General features: G+C 42.4%; 1 protein-coding gene across 1 annotated transcript in view; it reads left to right on the forward strand.

Moving 5' to 3' along the window:
• REV1 (REV1 DNA directed polymerase) overlaps positions 1-20,829 on the forward strand; it is a 99,932-nt gene that overhangs the window by 58,767 nt on the left and 20,336 nt on the right. The window contains exons 14-17 of the mRNA XM_077482718.1: positions 5,121-5,293; positions 6,077-6,179; positions 6,702-6,861; positions 13,550-13,779. Coding sequence (XP_077338844.1) covers positions 5,121-5,293; positions 6,077-6,179; positions 6,702-6,861; positions 13,550-13,779 — 666 coding nt within the window. The remainder of the gene's footprint in view (positions 1-5,120; positions 5,294-6,076; positions 6,180-6,701; positions 6,862-13,549; positions 13,780-20,829) is intronic.

The raw sequence follows: 20,829 nt of genomic DNA on the forward strand, positions 1-20,829 counted from the left end.
AATTTCGTGGTCGTGCAACGTGGCTCCCAAACAAAATTGACGTCCTTTTTCCCACAAGTAGAGCTTTGTTTTGGTGGTATTTGATCACCTCCTGCAGTTTTAATTTTTTGCGCTATAAACAAAAATAGAGTGACAATTTTGAAAAAAACGCATTATTCTTTTACTTTTTGCTATAATAAATATCCCCAAAAAATATATGGGAGAAACAATTTTTTTCCTCAGTTTAGGCCGATACGTATTCTTCTACATATTTTTGTTAATTAGCATATCCCCGTTCCTCAGCTCCGTGAGACGATTGCTGGTATCCCCGCGGCGATCGAGTCCACAGGACCTGCGATTCTACTCACCGAGGTCACGTGACCACATGACGGAAAATACAAAGGGACGTACCTGTACACCCATTTGCCCAGCCGTGCCATTCTGCCGACGTATACATGCGGCGGTCGGCAAGTGGTTAAAGATTCAAAAATCTACCATTTTAGAGTGACTGCAATTTCAAGAGCAGCTATCTGAGTAAAATAAGCATTCCTCTACACTACAGCAATGGCATTTGAGTCTAAGGGACTGTATTATTTGTCAGTCGTTTGGGGGGGAAAAAAGTGTCTTTTGTGTGGTTGAAGAAAAGCTCAGTCTTTTAAAAGCCTTAACAATGCTCTGGTTTCCCTACATCGACAGTTCATGAGTGAATGACAAAATGTTCTGTAAACTCAAAAGAATTCACTGCCAATGTGATAAAATAGGATTTTTGTACAAACCATAATATCTATCTCTTGGTGATTATTATTTTATTTTTTTTTTTATCAATAAATTTTTATTGGTTTTCAAAAAGTTTTCACAAACATTGAATCAAGGTACATGGGAAAAGGTTTTCAAAGGAAAAAAAAAAAAAAAAAGAACTATTTCTTGGTGATTATTGAAGTCTCAAACTTTTGGACTATACTGCTGCCTAAAGGAGGATTGGATACCAAACAAAAAACTGTAGGCCCGCCCAGGGTTTAACTCTTCCTACTACAAGTATGCCTCAATTTTGCAGCAAAGCAGTATGAAGAGCAATGGCCTCCCAAGAAAAGGATTTTACATAGAGTGCAAAAATCTTCTTTTCTTTCTGATCTCTTTTGAAACACAGGGAATCTTAAACCTTCAGAACATAAAAAAGCAGTTGTACTAAGAGGTGGGCAACACAGCAATCGTTATGCCCCAAGTTGGAATCAGAAACAGAAAGGTCCACCTTTTTATAGAACATGTGAACAGAAGACCAGATAGTAGCCTTACAGATATGAGAAAAGCCCAAGAGGCACTCACAGATCTAACTTAAGAACATGATTCTTGAGACCATACACATGAACAACGGTCTACTGAGAAACCTAGTGGACTGAAAAGCTGGGGTGCCTATCTGGGGCTTATCCAGAATGACAAATCGGAATCCATCTATCTGAAAGAAGCAGTGGCAGAGAGATAGGTTTGTATAGCCCGAACCACATCCAGATAATGGAGGGAAATTTTTCTTTTGATGAACTGAAGCTGGACAAATGCTGGAAGGACGATGTCCTGTTAAAATGAAAGGCAGAGACTACTTTGGGTAAGCAGGAAGTCCTGGGCCTCAACACCATTTTGTTCCTACACAGGACCAAAAAGGGGTCTTTGCAAATAAGGTTACCAGTTCACTTACCTTGCAGAGAGGTTAGCTACAGGGAAAACAACCTGGTGGCTGAGACTAGTGAGAGGACTGGCTCTACCGGGGTCAAACTAGGGATGCACCGATACCACTTTTTTTTTTTTTTTTTAGCTATGAGTACTACTCATAGCAATGCGGGCAGTGGATGGAGCGGAGTCCCAGCAAGGGAGCAAACTTACCCTGCAGTTAACCTTTGCACAGTCGGTGCTGACTTCTCTCTGTCCTGTCGCTCCTCTTGTGCTGCACTGCAGGCTGGGGATGGAGTGGAGACCCAGCAGGAGAGTGCTCTGATCCTACAGGGAGCCCTAGCAGCAGCTTCCCCTGGTTTAAATCACATTTATCTGTCAGCAGGAAAGCTGACAGATAAATGAATGAGTCATCAGTTGTTAAGGATGCGGCGGCCCCACTCCTTAACAACCAATAATTGTTGCATTGTTTTGTGTACATTTCAGTTGTGAGCGGGAGAATCCCGCTGACAGCTGAAAGAACCGAGCCAGTATGGATCAGGTTTTAAGTATCGATACCTTTGCACGGGTACCGATACTCGTGCAAATGCTTAGTATCTGCATTGGTATCGGTGCAACCCCAGTTCAAATGGCAGCTCCTGCAGCACAGAGAGAACCAGATTCAGATGCCACAGAATATAAACTGGTTGGAGTCACATGAGAGACCTCTCTTTGAAACAGAATGGAAAGAGCAGAGAACTGACCTTTTGATAGTGCTGAGAGCCAAATGCTGGTCCAGACCAAATTGCAGGAAGGAGAGGATTCATCTTGCAGAGAAACTCTTACGGTGAATGTTCCTAGACTTAACACCAAGCAAAGTATGCTTTCCACATCGGATGATGGACCTTGCAGAAATAGGTCTAGATCTAGCCTTGAGCATTAAAGCACTATCTGGACATGAGCATTAAAGGAATCCGACTCAGTTGCCCATGTTCTTTACAACCTGGGCTTCAACAGCCATGGTGTTAAAGATAGAAGCAGGATGGCAAATTGCTCCTCGAGACTGACATTCTGCCCTTGGTGCATCTGCTGGAAATTAGCGTTCCACATCTGCATTAGACATCCCATTGAGTTCATTCAACAACGATTTAAGTGACACTGAATCATACAAGAATCTCTGTGGTTGATGGCTCAGAAACCGCCAAGACGGTGGGTAAATCAGATGCAAAACCTTCAGGGAAGGGAGTGGGAGCATACTTGCTGCTTCTGCAATCAGAGTCAGAAAATAACTGGTAACTTGGGTCATAAAGTCCTGCATGACCACAATAGAAACCTCAGTCAAGAAGGCAGACAATCCCGTTACACCTGACACACCCAAAGAGGCCAGATACTTTGAAGACGGAAGAGACTTTAACAGCAAAAGACAATGTGATTCAAGGATGCAGCAGTTTGCACCATCAGTGGGTGCAGTGCAAGCATTCTCTGACCTGTTTAGTAGAAACTGTTCTCTTCCCCCTTCCTTCTCTTGTGTGTCTACAATCTGACATATTGCTACTACAAAGTGGATAGGCCACATGCAGGCTCAGAGTAATAGAGAGTTTATAACTGGATTGTTGGCTGGCCAGAGGTGACTAAAACCACTGTAGGTGTGTAGTAGGAAAAGATCAAAGTTCCACATGACAGGTAACACAGCAGGGATATGCTTTTGCTATCTTGTGTAGTAAGAAGTTGGCAGCTCCACCCAGTGAATGACATTTGCTGTTGGTCTCACAGCTTTAACCCAGAGTAATCTGGCAGAAAATAAGGAGCAATGGTACCCAGTGACCAGCAAATATGCAGGAACTCCCAGTGCTCAGCACAACCAGCCTACTCTGTAAGTGAGTCAGAGCAAGCAAAGCAGCTAACAGAACAGAACCTGGAAAACCCAGAGCCCAGTTCCTGAAGGTCCAGGCTAGCCCTCCAACTGGATGTGATACTATCAGAAAGCCAGGCTGAGAGCAACAACTCTGGATAGCTTCAAAGTGGAGACTTATTCTCTGGTAGCAGTGTACACGTTGACAGTCTTGACAGAAGAAAGAAATGAAGAAAAATAAAAATTGCTGGTTAAATAGTTAGTTAGTCTAAGTAGGCTGGGATACCATTTTTTTTTTTTTTTTACTTTACCAGTCCAGTCCTCAATCCAAAGATTCAAGGCTTCCTGTGTCCCTCAATGGGTGAAACGGAAATTAAGACTAGGGATGCACCAATACCATTTTTTTAACTACATGTACCAATACTTTTTTTGTACTCTCCGATACCAATTACTGATGCCTATCACCTAGGAAGAGTAGAGAGGAAAGAGGTGGTTTAGGAGGTGGGGGGGTGCTAAGGGAGGGCAGGGTGTGGAGTGGGTGAGTAGGGTGGGGTGGGGGGTAAATGAGGACAGGGTAGGGGGGTGAGGTCAGAGTAGTTTAGGGTTGGGAAGGATAGGGGTTGAGGGATGGGGTGGTTGGGATGCAGCTTCTCCTGCAGGTGGATCCTCTGGACTTGCTGAGCAGTGCTAATATATTATATATATATATTCCTCCTGGGCAGCTGGGGCTCAGAGATTCATTTTCTTTTTAAATAGCTGCAGATTTTGGAGTCCCCACCCGCTCCAACTCTGGAGGAGGTTTAGTGCTAGAATTGTTGCTCTCGCTCTAATGTACACGGTTATACCTCGCGTGTGATTTGAATGGCGTTTACATATGTGGGCAGGACTTGTGTGTGCATTCACTTCTGTGCACAAGCACACAGTGACGGGGATGCATTACATTTCTTTTATTTTTTTCTTTTATTGTATATTTTACTTTTCCTTTTTTTTTATTATTTCACTTTCTCTTTAATTTTAAATATTTTTTTGATCACTTTTATTCCTATTACAAGGAATGTAAACATCCCTTGTAATAGGAATGGTGCGTGACAGCTCCTCTTTATAGAAAGATGTGGGGTCTATAAGGCTGGAAGCACCAGCGGGAGGGAGGAATAATGTCCCACTGGCTGTAAGAATGATCAAGAGGCTAAACTGCCGCTATGATTATTCTTATGGTGCACAGAATTTCCGGCAGAAAAAGATGAGGCTGCAGGCATCATTCAGATATCCCCACTGAAAGTCAAATACGTCATATGACGTCCTTGGGCTGGAAGTGGTTAACATCCAATAATTGCTCGCATCCTTTTCTTTACATTTCAGCTGTTAGTGGGGAAATCCTTTTGAAAGAAACTAGCCAAATGGTATCAGTTTTGGGTATCTGAGCATTTGCACGAGTACAGATACATTGAGCATGCATTATCTGAAATACTATATAAAAAATATATACAGAGTGTGTGTGTGTGTGTGTATGTGTGTGTATGTGTGTGTGTGTGTATATATATATATATATATATATATATAATTTTATTTTTTTTCCAAAGTTGCATATCCGGTGAATTATCTTTGCACTTTTTAGCTGATCCTAAAGATAAAAAACATTTTTCCTCAGGTCAGTGAGGCAGAGGCCTTTCTGATGAACCTTTCAGAAGAGATCCAGAGGAGGCTCGAGTCTGTGAAAATGAAGGGAAGAAAACTCACACTTAAAATCATGGTGCGGAAAGCAGGAGCACCCATAGAACCTGCAAAATATGGGGGGCATGGAATCTGCGATAATATAGCAAGGTGAATACACTGTGACTAATTATAAAAAAAAAAATGTAATGTTTGACTGTTCTTTTCCAGTTTTACATCTCTTCACATTATGTAATGCTGCCTGTAATATTCTCAACATTTTATACTGCTCATTCTATGTTGAACCTAATTATTATGAGCAACACTGTTTACTGGATACAGAACAAACCAACATAAAAAAATAAAAATTAGCATTGCATAATTTTCCTGATTTAAATAAACAACAAATGCTCCATGCTGTACCTAAACCACAAAACACAATTTTGCATGAGGAAAGATAGGCCTATATTAGCCAATTATTGCTGTAATTCTCAAGAAAATAAGTGCTTCAGTATTGCTATCTAGAGAGATTGTTTTTAAAAAAAACAACCTTTACTTTCATATTGACAAAGATGTGGCTCCCGACCTTTGCCGCCATCTTGGAGGAGGCGCAGGCTAGGGCCTCATTGATGGGCTTTGGTTTATTCTTTCCCTGATGACCTGTTAGAATTATCCCGGATGGGCAGTCAGAGCTCCAGGGAGTGATCATGGGGTGAGCGAGTGTGTCGGGCGGTTCAGGTAACAGTGCGGTAACCCGGCAATGCTGCGAGGAGTGCGGAGCTCTAATGGGACACGTCCACCATGTCCAGCCTCACGCATGCGCCCCCGAACGTGCATATTTTTAAATAAAACATGGTGTTATAAAATCGAGCTTCATATATTACTTATTTTATCTCAGATCTTCTATTGGTTGTGTGTTACAATATGGAAAAATATGTTTTTTTTTTTTTACAGGACAGCAACCCTAGAACAAGCAACAGATAATGCCAAAGTATTTGGAAAAGAAGTTCTAAAAATGTTTAATTTAATGAAGTTGGATGTTTCCGATATGAGGGGGGTAAGTAGATTAAACAACATCATTTAATTTGTTATAATACTGTTTCACATTGCTACAAAAAGCTAGTTTGATGGCTCAGTTCTTGGCACGGAGAAGTTCCTCTGAAAGGTTATGGGAGGCTGTTGCTATTTCTTCACATGCAATAAATCTGAATTTGTGCAGAAGAAACTGAATCTGCAGGGTTCTGGCATCTTCTTAGCAATGTCGGATTAGAGAAAGCTGTAGATTTCTGCTTTTCATACGGTTTGAGCTAGCAGTTCATATCTGATGGGACGTTTCATCATGTTGTCGGTCATGATGATGTTCTTTTGTAGGTTCAGAGGATCCTTTTATTTGGGAAGAAGTGCCCAGGTAATACAGAACAAGGTCTCTAGGTAGCCATGTTCGTCTGCTACATGCATGCCCCCCCCCCCCCCCCCCAAAATTTGAAACATTTCAAAATGTTTACTCTTTTTTTTTATTTATTTTTCTTGGAAGAAAATATCAGCTGTTACGTTTTTTTTCTTTTCTATTTTAAATAAGGTGGGACTTCAAATGCACCAGTTGGTTCCAGCGAACATGTCTAATTTTAGCCCCTTGCCACTTAAATCTGGCCCGATGCCAGGGTCCCGCTCACTGATTGACATGTTTCATGGTCAGAGAAAAAAGAAGCCCGCTGAAGAACTACCCGTGAATAAGACAGGTAATTTAGTACATAACAAGTGCTATGTAATAATGTGCGTTGTTTATAAAGGGTGCATTTACCTAAGGGTTTCTTCTATCTATTTTTTGCAGTTTGGATGGCTTTTGACTGGCTGGTTAAATGCCATAAAAAACTAGAAAAGTTGCAAACCTCAACGGAGTGAGAGAGATTAGGCACAGTTCCAATACCCACCTAAATTCACCACGTACATTAAATTCAACAGGAAAAAGAAAACTGAATTCTTGCTTGCATGTCCATCCTACTGTACCATTCCAGTTCCCAGTGAGATATCTGTGGCAAACTGTCAGCAGTGCATGACATTCCAAAAAATGTCCCCCCCCCCCCCCGTATCTCCAAGGCCGTCTGTGCATGTCTTATATAGGCGGGCCATGCCTCTGTCTCCCACCCCCAACAGACCGCCCATGCTTACTGTAAGGGCATTACAGTGGTCTGTTCCTCCCTACAATATCCTTCACATCTGGCGTGAAACGGGGGTTGGTCTAGCCTTTGAGTCTTTGTCTGAATGGTGCTTGTGAGGTACCCTCATGTAGGGCCCTGTTATATAGAGTTATGTTAAGTGCTATATTATAGAAGTAAGCGTGAGGAGAATTGGATTGTTCAATAAAATGTATGGTTCCCTAGTCAATAAACAAGATGGAACCATTTGCTTTAATTTCATATTTATTCTTATTAATAATTTTAGTTTTCCTCCCCCCTTCAACTTTTTTTGTTTAGATTGGGGTTTCCCCTCTGTTTTTAAGCTTTCAATATTGTTGTTTATGCATATATTTAAATATATTCTTTACTCATTAGGTGTCAGCAATGAATTTATTCTGTTTTGGGACACAATGTAGTTCATTTGATTGGTGGGTGGAGCTATTCTCCTTGTGTGTCACCTCCCCCTTCGCTATGGAGCTGGATATGATCCCGAGCAGTAGGGAGGACCGGACCACTGTAATGCCCTTGCAGTAAGGATGGGCAGTGGGCGGTCTGTGAGGGGTGGGAGACATGGGCATGGTGGGCAAATACGGATGACAGGGCTTTTTTTGGAATGTTGTGCACTGCTAACAATTTGCCACAGACATTTCACTGGGAACAGGAATATATATGTTGAACATACATGCGAGAATTCAGTTTTCTTTTTCCCTTTGTTGCTTTGGAACCTTTGTGCTTTAACACACTGAGTTTTATTTAAATTTTGGGTTTTACTTTTAGGGGGTCTCCCACCTTTATATATGTGCAAGCACATGAGGATGGCTAAGAGAACAGTGTGCTCATATGCCCCTAGGGGTGACTTATTTTGCTGTATGGGGGATGTAAACATGATAACTTTTGCCACGTCCATTTAGAAAGCAACCCAACAAGTTAATAATGTGTTTTTTTTTTGTTTTTTATATGGTTTGTTTTTAAACCCCAGTTAACCCTTAGGGTCCGTTCACACAGGGGCAACACGACTTGTAGGCGACTTGAGTGAGGCAACTTGTACACGACTTGAGTTAAGATCACAGCGCGACTTGGGACGACTTCAACACGACTTGTGATGACTTCAGCCTGACTTGGGACGACTTACAAGTCGCCCCAGGCCAGGCGACTTTTGCCGTGGCCAAGCAGAGAATGAGCTCAAGGGGGAACTCCACGCCAAATTTCAGAAAAAAATTTGGCGTGGGTTCCCCCTCCGAGAGCATACCAGGCCCTTAGGTCTGGTATGGATTCCAAGGGGAACCCCCTACGCCGAAAAAACGGCGTGGGGGTCCCCCCCCAGATCCACACCAGACCCTTATCCGAGCACGCTACCCGGCCGGCCAGGAAAGGGGGTGGGGACGAGCGTGCGGCCCCCCCACCCCAAAGCACCTTGTCCCCATGTCGATGAGGACAAGGGCCTCTTCCCGACAACCCTAGCCGTTGGTTGTCGGGGTCTGCGGGCGGGGGGCTTATCGGAATCCGGGAGCCCCCTTTAATAAGGGGGGCCCCCGGATACCGGCCCCCCACCCTATGTGAATGAGTATGGGGTACAATGTACCCCTACCCATTCACCTGTGAAAAAAAGTACAAAAAAAAAACACAACACAGGGAAAAAATATTTTATTGCACAGCTCCGGGGGTCTTCCGTCTTCGGGGGTCTTCTCGCCGGACTCCTCCGCTATCTTCTTGTAGCTCTTTTGCTAGCGGAGGAGTCCGGCTTTCTTCCTCGCCGCCGGCCTCTTCTCCCGACTTCGGGGGTCTTGTCCCCCTCTTCGGTTCTTCTGCCGGGCCACCGCGCCTCCTTATAGCTCTTTTAGAGGCGGTGGCCCGGTCTTCTGTCGCCGCCGCCTTCCGTTCTTCTCCTTCTTCTCCTGGAGATGTTGACTCGACGAGCTCTCCGGCCGCAATGCCAGGGACGCGCTGCGCTGCCACTTGTATAGGGACAATGGGGCGGTGTCACATGGGTTGATGTCACATGGGTTGATGTCACATGGTAAGGGGGCGGGGTCACCATGTGACATCAACCCATGTGACCAACCCATGTGACATCAACCCATGTGACACCGCCCCATTGTCCCTATATAAGTGGCAGCGGAGCGCGTCCCTGGCATTGTGGCCGGAGAGAGCGTCGTGTCAACATCTCCTGGAGAAGAAGAAGAAGAAGAAGAACGGAAGGCGGCGGCGGCGACAGAAGACCGGGCCACCGCCTCTAAAAGAGCTATAAGAAGGCGCGGTGGCCCGGCAGAAGAACCGAAGAGGGGGACAAGACCCCCGAAGTCGGAAGAAGAGGCCGGCGGCGAGGAAGAAAGCCGGACTCCTCCGCTAGCAAAAGAGCTACAAGAAGATAGCGGAGGAGTCCGGCGAGAAGACCCCCGAAGACGGAAGACCCCCGGAGCTGTGCAATAAAATATTTTAACCCTGTGTTGTGTTTTTTTTTGTACTTTATTTCACAGGTGAATGGGTAGGGGTACATTGTACCCCATACTCATTCACATAGGGTGGGGGGCCGGGATCCGGGGGCCCCCTTATTAAAGGGGGCTCGCGGATTCCGATAAGCCCCCCGCCCGCAGACCCCGACAACCAACGGCCAGGGTTGTCGGGAAGAGGCCCTTGTCCTCATCAACATGGGGACAAGGTGCTTTGGGGTGGGGGGGCGCACGCCCCCCCTCCCCAAGGCACCCCCCCATGTTGAGGGCACGTGGCCTGGTACGGCTCAGGAGGGGGGGCGGCGCCCGCTCGTCCCCACCCCCTTTCCTGGCCGGCCGGGTAGCGTGCTCGGATAAGGGTCTGGTGTGGATCTGGGGGGGACCCCCACGCCGTTTTTTCGGCGTAGGGGGTTCCCCTTGGAATCCATACCAGACCTAAGGGCCTGGTATGCTCTCGGAGGGGGAACCCACGGCAAAAAAATTTTTCAGAAATTTGGCGTGGAGTTCCCTCTTGAGAGCTGATAATTCTGTCAGAGTCGCCTCCGTATAGACGGAGATCCGACTTGGAGGCGATCTCCATTGAAATCAATGGGTACCGGTCGCCTACAAGTCGGATAGAAGTAGTACAGGAACCTTTTCTGAAGTCGGAGCGACTTCAGTAGTGTGCATTAAGACGGCTCTCATTCACTTACATTGCTTTTTAAATGTTGTCCAACCTGAGGCGACTAGGGGCGACCTGAAGTCGGATCAGGAGTTGCCCCTGTGTGAATGGACTCTTAGTTTGCCGGGCACATTTTAGAATAACATTTATACTTTTTATTTACCGTAATACAAATTTTTAAACACTGGTCCAAAAATCATATCTTAATTGTACAGTACTGGACACAGAACTTGTATTCTTAGTCCATGGGTTATATGCAGGCTACCTTAATTGGACACTGGCAAAAATTTGCTAGGGCCACCCCTAGTGCACATTTGCATAACCCTGCCCACTTCATGAGACTCTATTTTTTATTTGTTTTGCTAGTGTCCTTAGGTAATAGACCTGTTGTGCTCTGAAGCTTTTATTGCAGGGATAAGGTAGGACAGGGTTTCCCTGTATGTTAACACTGATTCCTGGCTTTCAATAACAAAATTGACGTTGTGTAGCACTCTGCGCAGACATCCTACATTTTATGGCAAATTACTACAGTTAATTTCGGGGTGCACATACTTTTCCTTGTCCCTGTATAAATACAAAAGTGATCCAAATAGTGAACTTGGTGTTGAGTTATTCACTTTCAGCTCATTACAGAGGACAAGGGGGCACTCTTTATGCCTGCAGGTAAAGAGAGATTTAACCTCCATACGGAAAGGCTTCTTCACAGTAAAAGCTGTGAAAATGTGGAGCAGACTCTTGCAAGAAGTAGTTTTGGGCAGCTCAGTAGATTTAAAAAAAAAAGAGCTGGATGCATTCCTAATTGCACAAAATATGACTAAATACTAACATTTATAGGTAATAACACCAGGAGGGGGGATCAGGAAGGAATTTTTTTGTTTTTGCTGGAGCAAATTGGTTCATACTTTTTTTTATTTTATTTTTTACCTTCCTCTGTATCCACTGTGATCATAGGATTGTACATATGAGTTTTTCTATTTGTTTATTCTACTGGTTGAACTAGATGGACTTATGTCTTTTTCAACCTAATTATGTAACGCCTAAGTGTAGGGCTGAAACAACTAATCGATTAATCGATTATGAAATTAATCGATTACTATTTTTATAATCGATTAATCGGCCCGTAACAAAATGGGGTTAAAGTTAATGAGTCTGATGATATTTACTAGATTGACCCTTTAATAGTATAGCTCTCCTCTACTAGTATATACACTATATCTCCTCTATTAGTATATACACTATATCTCTCCTATAATAGTATATACAGTATATCCCCTCTAATAGTTTATACAGTATATCCCCTCTAATTGTATATGCAGTATATATCCCCTCTAATAGTATATACATTATATCTCTCCTCTATTAGTATATACAGTATATAGCCTCTAATAGTATATACAGTACATTTCTCCTCTAACAGTATATACAGTATATCTCTTCTAATAGTACCGGTATATACAGTATCTCTCTCCTCTAATAGTATATACAGTATATATCCCCTCTAATATATATACAGTATATCTCTTATGTCTGTTATTCTCAGAGTGGATTAGATATTTTGCTCCCTAACCATATAGTTGGTTATTTATATTTACTACTGCATAGAGATATTTAAGAATAAATTGCTTTTAAAACTTTACATATTAACTAAATTATACATCACACTTTTTTTTAACGTTATTAACCGATTAATCGATTAATCAAAACAATAACCGGCCAACTAATCGATTATGAAAATAATCGTTAGTTGCAGCCCTACCTAAGTGTATTTTTTGGGCATATCCCATGGCCTAAGAACACAAGTTCTGTGTCCTGTACTGAACAAATAAGATAATAGGATTTTTACCTTGCCTGTAAATTCCCTACCTTGGAGTACAGTACAGCATACGTGTTCCTCCCCCCTGTGTCTTTGAACACTCCTTGTTGCTTGCTTAAAAATGGAATGGCTAGAGTTATGGGAGTGTGCACGATTTACAGGTAAGCCAAAATTCCTATTTTTTGCAAGACAAGATCACAAAAATAAAACCTTGTTTGTTATCTTAAGTAATTAATGACAGGTTTGTTGCTCAATAAACAAGCTCCTAGCAGAATTATAAAAAATCCTCTGGTCCATTTGGGGTGTACAGGTGTGAAAGCTGAAATGGTAAAGCCCAACTTGAGGCAGATACAAAAATAATATCCTGTGCCCGCATTGCAAAGGCGTATATCCTGTTTTGTCTACGGGAGAGGAAAAACAGTTTTCCGAACTGATCCTCTGCTCCCTACTCCCCCAGCAGATGGCGTTCCTCAATGACCAGGCCGTGGACCATTCCTCTGGATCCTCACATCCTGAGCAGGGCTATAGACTCTGCTCTGGTCTTGATGTTACAAAGACTCTAGACCACGAGAGTGTAGGGATCGCAAAGCTGTGGCACCACCAGTCTAGCTGTGAGAAGGAGCGAAGGATCAGGTAAGTATATTTCCTTTTTATTGTTCCCCAGACGTAAATGAGCAATTAACCCTTGCAAGATGTTGGTGAAATTGAACATGTTTTATTAAAAAGTAAAATTAATATCCACTTACATGTAAAAACTGAAGATGCCAACATTAAGATTAACTAGCAAGTCACAAAAGGAAATGGTGTAATAGCTCCAGTCACAAGGCTTTAAGGGAGACCGCAACGTGAGAAGCTGAAATCTGACTCTTGGCATTGGCTGGCAGTCAATGACAAAGCCAGCACTGGTGCACAGAGATCCATATAGATCTACTGGAGCACTACACAGTTAGGGAGCAGGGAGATCAAGCAATGCATTTCCATGCGATCCACCCATTTCTCAAGTCCCGCAATATGTTTTTTTTTTTTCTGAGGCTGTACACATCAGTTAACTTTACAGTTTTTGTATGTTCTTTCAGCATACATGGAGATACTTGCCAAAAAGTTTAGCAGTTCACATTTATACTGAAATCTTCTGAAACCGATCTGTTGAGTTACTGGCAGGATAATGCTGAGCATGTGTGTCTGTTTTATAAAATTAAGCATAATAGGTCATTTTAATATTGTCATAAAATGTTTACCTGTTCACAGATGCACATGTTCTACTAGAAATGTGTCTACATGGCTATTCTTATATACACATATAACATGATTTTAATTTTATCTCAGTTTTTGTTGGCGCTTTGGATGTCCAGATTTCATCAGCATTTGGAACATGTACTTCCATTACTTCTAATAAGAGTGAAGCTTCCAGCCAAGATCCAAGTACCAGCAAAGCAGCTTCCCAAGATCCAAGTACCAGCAAAGCAGCTTCCCCTGTGAAAAAGAATGGCCTGCACACTCCTTTTAGTGTTAAATCAAGAGTAAATTTCACTATTGAAGTTCCATCCCCTTCTCAGGTTGGTGATTTCTTCTACAAGGCCACTGTTGTCTTTCTCTAATGATTTTTTCTCATTGACTTTTTTATTTATTTGTGTTAGCTATAGTTTTGGCTATATTAGCTATGCTATGGTCATTCTTATGTTTTAATGATTACATAATGGTTTATTTATAATATCCTGTATTTCTGGATACATTACAAAATAATCCACAGAATTATCCATTCTAAATATTACCATATAATTATTATTATTCCTATATAATTATTGTTCAATAATTGCTCATTATTTAGTGCCTGCTAAACCTACCTAAAAATTCATTGGAAAAAAAATTCTCACGGTGTCTGCACTTCTTCAGTAGATGGATACTTTTGAGAAACTGATAGCACAGAGAGAACAACCAATTATGATTTTATCACCAATGAAAAGCTTGGTGAAGATTTAGGAATCGTACCCCTCAACCCCACCGTAACCTTAAAGCCCATCTCCATATTTCCTGTCACGTCAGATAGTTTAGACAAAGCTGGTCCAATCAAACTATTTCCTTAACTACCTCCTGCCCGCCATTTAGACAAATGATGGCGTGATCCTCTCTCATTCTCATATGTCACCCCAGTCTCACCGCGTCGCAATCTCGGGTGATGACACAGCTCTTTACCCATGTGATCAGCTGTCTCCGATCAGAGCTGATCACTTGTAATTATGGAAATGCCATTTATCAAGTCTCCTCGCCTCACACTGACAAAGTGTGAGGAGAGGAGAGCAGATCAGCGGCATCTCCTCACAGGGGAGACCCGTACAAGCACTGTTGGGGCTGCACTGATAATCAGCGCAACCCCAACAGTGCCCAGCAATGAAGCCAATTTGTGCCCATCAGTAATGCCAGTCAGTGCCTCCTGTCAGTGCTCATCAGTGCTGCATTTCAGTGCTGCATATTACTACCTCCATCAGTGCACATCAGTGAAGGAGAAAAATGATTTACAAAATTTTTTTCTTAGTTTGTCTCTTTTCACAAAAAATAAAAAAACAGCGGTAACTGTGTGAAAAAAAAAAATCTAAAAATGTAATTTTGGGTACAGCATTACATGACTACGCAATTGTCTTTCAAAGTGTGACAGCGCCGAAACCTAAAAATTGGCCTGGGCAGGAAGGGGGTAAACGTGCCCTGTATTGAAGCGGTTCATGAAGTGCTGCACTGGCTCTAAACATGGTATAAACTGTATATAACTTCAGCTACATACAGTACACAGTGCTGGGTTCTGGCTGTGAGAGGGAGACTTTCTGTCTCACACCCGAAACAAAATAAGAGTCTGTCTAAGCTGCGCTCAGCCATTCATAGGCAGCTTTATATTCTGTGAATAACCAAATCATACAGCGCAACATCATCAACCTGCTTCTCTGCCAATCAGAGGAAGCTTTATATTTATTTAAAGACTATAAAGCTCACTATGAATGGCTGAGCGCCACTCAGACCGACTCCTATTTTGTTCTGGGTGTGATACGGTAAGTCTCTGTCTCACAGCTGGAACCCAGAACTGTGTACTGTATGTAGCTGAAGCTAGTGCAACACTTATGGCGCGCATACATGATCGGACTTTCTGGCGGACCAGAGTCTGTCGGACAAATCGAATGTGTGTGGGCTACCACGGACTTTTTTTTCCCCCAAAGTCCGGCGGACCTAGATTTAAAACATGTTTTAAATCTTTCCACCGAAAGTCTGCCAGACCCAGCTCCTGTCGGGAAGTCTGCTTGTCTGTATGCTGGTCTGATGGACTTTCCAAATGAACGGACTTGCCCACACACTGACTTCAGGTACGACGGGACTAGAGAAGGAAGTCAATTTCGCCGCTTTCATCTGCGAGATTGACACCTTGCGAGCCCCGTTGCCTGGTATGGGTTTTAAGGGTAATCCCCTACGCCGAAAAAACGGCGTGGGGTCCCCCCAAAGTCTATACCAGACCCTTATCCGAGCAGGCAGGTCAGGAAAGGGGGTGGGGACGAGCAAGCACCCCCCCCCCCCGAACCGTATCGGGCCGCATGCCCTCAACATGGGGGAGTGGGTGCTTTGGGGAAGGAAGGCGCTCTGCGGTGCCCCCCACTCCAAAGCACCTTATCCCCATGTTGATGAGGACAAGGGCCTCTTCCCAACAACCCTGGCCGTTGGTTGTCGGGGTCTGTGGGCGGTGGCTCATCAGAATCCGGGAGACCTCTTTAATAAGGGGGCCCACAGATCCCGGCCCCCCACCCTATGTGAGTATGGGGTACATCGTACCCCTACCCATTCACCTGGGGGGAAAAGTTTCAATAAAAAAAACACACTACACAGGTTTTTAGGTAGTTTATTAGGCAGCTCCGGGGGGGTCTTCTTCCGACTTCGGGGGTCTTCTTCCGACTTTTCCTCGCTTTCCGGTTCTTCTCGCCAGGCTCCTCCGCTATCTTCTGCTCTTTTGCCGCTCTTTTGCTAGCGGAGGAGCCTTGGCTTTCTTCTTTGTCGTCGCCATCTTCTTCTTTTGCGAGGCAAATTATATAGGCATAAGAAATGGGATCACTGGGTGATGTCACATGGCGACCCCACCCCTTATGACATCACAGTCCAGGGCATCTTGGGGCTGTGACGTCATAAGGGGCGGGGATCACCATGTGACATCACCCGGTGACCCCGCCCCCTTATTCCTATATAAGTCACCATGCACTGTGTCCCAGCGGGGCTGCGTGCTCAGATAAGGGTCTGCCATGGACCTTGGGGGACCCCCATGCCATTTTTTCGCCGTAGGGGGTTACCCTTAAAACCCATACCAGGCGACAGGGCTCGCAAGGTGTCAATCTCGCCGAAGAAAGCAGCGACATTGACTTCCTTCTCTAGTCCCGTCGTACCTGAAGTCACGTTCAAAATGAACGGACTTTAGTCCATGTGTGGGCAAGTCCGTTCATTTGGAAAGTCCGTTGGACCTCCGCCAAAAGTCCGACGGGAAGTCCATCGGACCTAGTCCACCGGAAAGTCCGTTTGTGTGTGGTCGTGTGTGAGCAAGTCCGCTCGTTTGGAAAGTCCAGCGGTCCACCGCTGCAAAGTCCGCCGGACCAAGTCTGCAGGAAAGTCTGATCGCATGTATGTGGCATTAGTGAAAGGAATGCTTTCTTTGGACCAGCTTGGTCCAAACTAACTATTTAAGGTGTCAGGAAACATGAAGATGAGCTTTAAACTGGTTGTAAACCACTAATCTGAAAAATGAACAAAGCATATCCTTCTATTGTGTGTACTTCCTCAATCCAAAGCATCAAGTGCTATTTCTCACTCAAAACCCAACAAATATATTGTTTGTTTTTCTAAATACTTTACATTTTCTAATACTTATGTACAAAATATTGTCATTTGTAAATACTATTTCCATGGCAATATACTGTATTTGTACAAAAATGCTGTACCCCTTACCTGTAAACAATATGGAAAATGTTGTATGATGATGCAAAACTAATAAAAATAGTTCAGTTATATTTTAAAGGGCCAGGTCACCCAAAGTTACAATTTAATTACAGGTGGAGCCTGGTGGGCAATTAGTCCCTGACTTCTTATAGGGCTTGCATACTCCAACGGTGAGATTTCCCCACTGCAATTCCTAAATCTGTTCCTTTCCACCTGGGAGTTTTGGGTGTTTTCTTCTCCAAAAGGAGTGTTAATAAAACCACCTATCTGGTGGTTCAACTCTCCAGCATCGCTCAGAAATGTCGATTTTGGGTGGAATTTTTTATTTTGCGATTTAACAGCATGGCAATATAATAATATATAATAATCAAATACAGCCTTAGTATTATCAACTAGACATGTTCACACTGAAATATTTTGTTTCAGAATTTCAGTTCCTTCCGGAAAATAATTTATTTAGGTACTCCCGAAATTCATTTTTATTTATTGTTTCCTTAAAAATGCATTTGTATGAAAATCTGAAATGATTAAGGTTGAATCTCAATTGGAGGCTTATGTGTCTGTCGGATGTTCTAAGAAGATTTGACGCTGCAGTGTTCATACATTTCCGGTCTAATGCTCCACCCACAAGCTATAGTAAAATTCTAATGTTGTTTGATTAGTAGTAATTTATAATTATTCATTTTTGTTACTAGTCAAACAGAATTCTTCTATAGCCTATGGGCGGAACATTTGACCGCAAATGTCCACTCGTGGCGATCATATGTTTTTAGCTGCTTCGTCGAATCTTCACATCGAACAGTATTATACATATTTTTGATCGTATCGAATAATACGTTACTTATTTGTTTCTATTCATGTTGAACGTTCTACCCCAAAAGCCAATGGAATTGCGTTGTATGGAAATTCAAGCATATGATGAAATTAAAAAGCTGATTCAACTATAGCATGCTTCACTATCTATTCTGCTGCTGTGCTTATTGCTTAATAATTCAGGTTCTCTGTTAACAAACAGACCAGCTAAGATTGACTGTCTGAAATTATTCAGTGTGTCTCTCTCTCTGTTAACAGTCATAAGTGAAAGTAAGTTGGCTGTATGTGTGTACTTAAGTTCTAGCTATTTTACTGCTCCTCCTCTTTGGTTACAATCAGCCAATAACATCTTAATTTTACTTCCCCCACCCATTCCAGTAGCGATCACTAACAGCTCTTTTACTATTGTCTCTATAATGTCGAATCTTTTCTCTCTGTCGAATAAACTTGGACTAATAGTTAGGTTAGGTATTTACGACCACAGGTTTGATGGACACAGATCGTTATTGTCACCGTCATGTCGAATCTTCTATCTATATCAAACTGTCATCGCAACAATACAAAAGTAAATCATTTTGTTTATTTTCGATTTCGGATTCTCTTGTTAAAACGAACATGAAAATCTCCAAAATTCGGTAGAAAATGCATTTGGACGATAACAAATGCACATGTCTATAATCAACAAGTATTGCTGCAGCAAATATACTGCTTATTAATATACTGATTGAAGTGACAGCAGGAGAGCTGTTTGAATGTGTATGTATTACTGAAGAGTGATAACAAAACAAATAGAGATAAGGCAGTCCTATATCAAACATGGTTGTCTGACCAAGTTTAGTAAATTACGGGGTGATTGGCTCAGCACTCCACGTATAGCACCTACAACACTGATCTTAGATACGCAATTTAATACAACTCCAACTGCAAATATTTCCCATTTTCTTACCACATATAACACAATAGCAGTATCATAATGCTTGTCCCTTCTTCATGGTATCCAGTGTATGTAAAGACATTAGTGTATATGGTTGTAGAAATGTTAGATGACACGCCTTGTATAGACAGCTTAAACAATGTTAAACATGACGCAAAATCCTTTCTTTTTGTATAGTTGTGCTTTTAGTATCATGGTAATTGTCCTTTAAGGATACAATGTTCATAAGTAATAATCTTCCATTCATCCCATTTTGAATTCTACCAGCAATTGTTTGTATTTGTACTAATAGTTACTTTTGTAAGTTTGGCCCAGCTGTGGGGGAGTGCAAGTTGTGGGGGTTCTTTGTTGAGGCAAAATGTGGTTTATAAACCATGGTAAACTTTCATTAAAATGTATTTGATTAAAAAAAATAAAAAAGAGAGAGAGATAAGGCAATTTATGTTAGGGCTACATAATAACTGTCCATTATATTTCTAGCACTTGCGAATATATGTGGGAAAAGAGTATCCTTAATCTTCGTGTTTGTGAGGGTTGATTCTCCTCATGCCAAGTGGCTCAGCACCACTTTTCATCTCTCTGAGAAGCATATTATTTTGAATTACATTGGTATGTGTGTGTCCCAATGCTGATGCTATTTTGCCATTAAAGTGGTAGTAAACCTCTGAAAAAAATAAATAAAAAACCTGTAAGACAATAACATAATGTACTAGTATGTATTGCATACTAGCACATTATGAAATAATTATCTTAGAACAAAGCCCCCATGTGCGTGGGAGCACTCTGTTCTGGCAAGGAGCTCTAAAGTTCCAGCATGATACGCCAGACCTTCAGAGCGCATGCACCCCTGACGCCAGTGGCTGCATGCAGGGTGAATATCCCCTAAACGGTGCACATTTAGGAGATATTAATTTTGCCTACAGGTAAGCCTTATTATAGGCTTAAAAATATCTGAGTGGTATACGGCACGGCGCTAATATAACAAAAAAAAGTGAGAATAGCAAACATGAGCTATATTCATGCACACAAGAATAATAAAAAGGAAAAGTCTTGCTTATTTAATGAATATGAATAAACCAATATCTATGAATCAAAATGCTGACGATGAAAACATATAAAACAATAAGTGAATACATGTGTAGAATCAAATAACAGAAGTGAATATAAAAGGAGCGTTAATAAAAGAGTAAACGTCGGACACCTGCCCAGCACACTCCAGAGCTCTTCCTGGGGCTGACTGAATATCTCAGAGGACACATTGCAGCCTGCATCTTCTCCACATATCAGGATCTCGAGGAAGAGAGTCAGACGGTAGCTGGTTACCAAGAAGGCCTGCCTCTGACTGCCAATGTATTCCTGAGCCAGGATCCATCCTTAGACCCCATAGAGGGCTATATATGCTAGCGTGTGTGACCTCACTGCTACAGGAGGTTCACTCCTTCCAGTAAGAGTTCCCACTTCTTTGAGTGATTGCCACATGGAGATCTCCATTTTCCCTTGGTGGTGGTGAAAGTCCTGGAACATCCCATCCTGCTATAACTTTCTTATTGCAGAACTTTGTTACTTTTTCATTTATCTTTCAAAGACCTTTATTCCTTTTATTAACACTCCTTTTATATTCACTTGATTATTTGATACTTCACATGTATTCACTTATTGTGTTTTATATGTTTTGATCATCAGCATTTTCATTCATAGATATTTGGTTTATTCACATTCATTAACCACTTGACCACTGGGCACTTAAACACCCTTAATAACCAGACCAATTTTCAGCTTTCAGTGCTCTCACAATTTGAATGACAATTACTCGGTCATGCAACACTGTACCCATCTGAAATTTTCGTCCTTTTTTTCCCACAAATAGAGCTTTCTTTTGGTGGTATTTGATCACCTCTGCGTT

Source organism: Lithobates pipiens, unplaced genomic scaffold (assembly GCF_037356315.1).
Source record: "Lithobates pipiens isolate NorthernLeopardFrog02 unplaced genomic scaffold, aLitPip1_a1.2 Scaffold_16, whole genome shotgun sequence".
In the NCBI taxonomy this organism is placed as follows: Eukaryota; Metazoa; Chordata; class Amphibia; order Anura; family Ranidae; genus Lithobates; species Lithobates pipiens.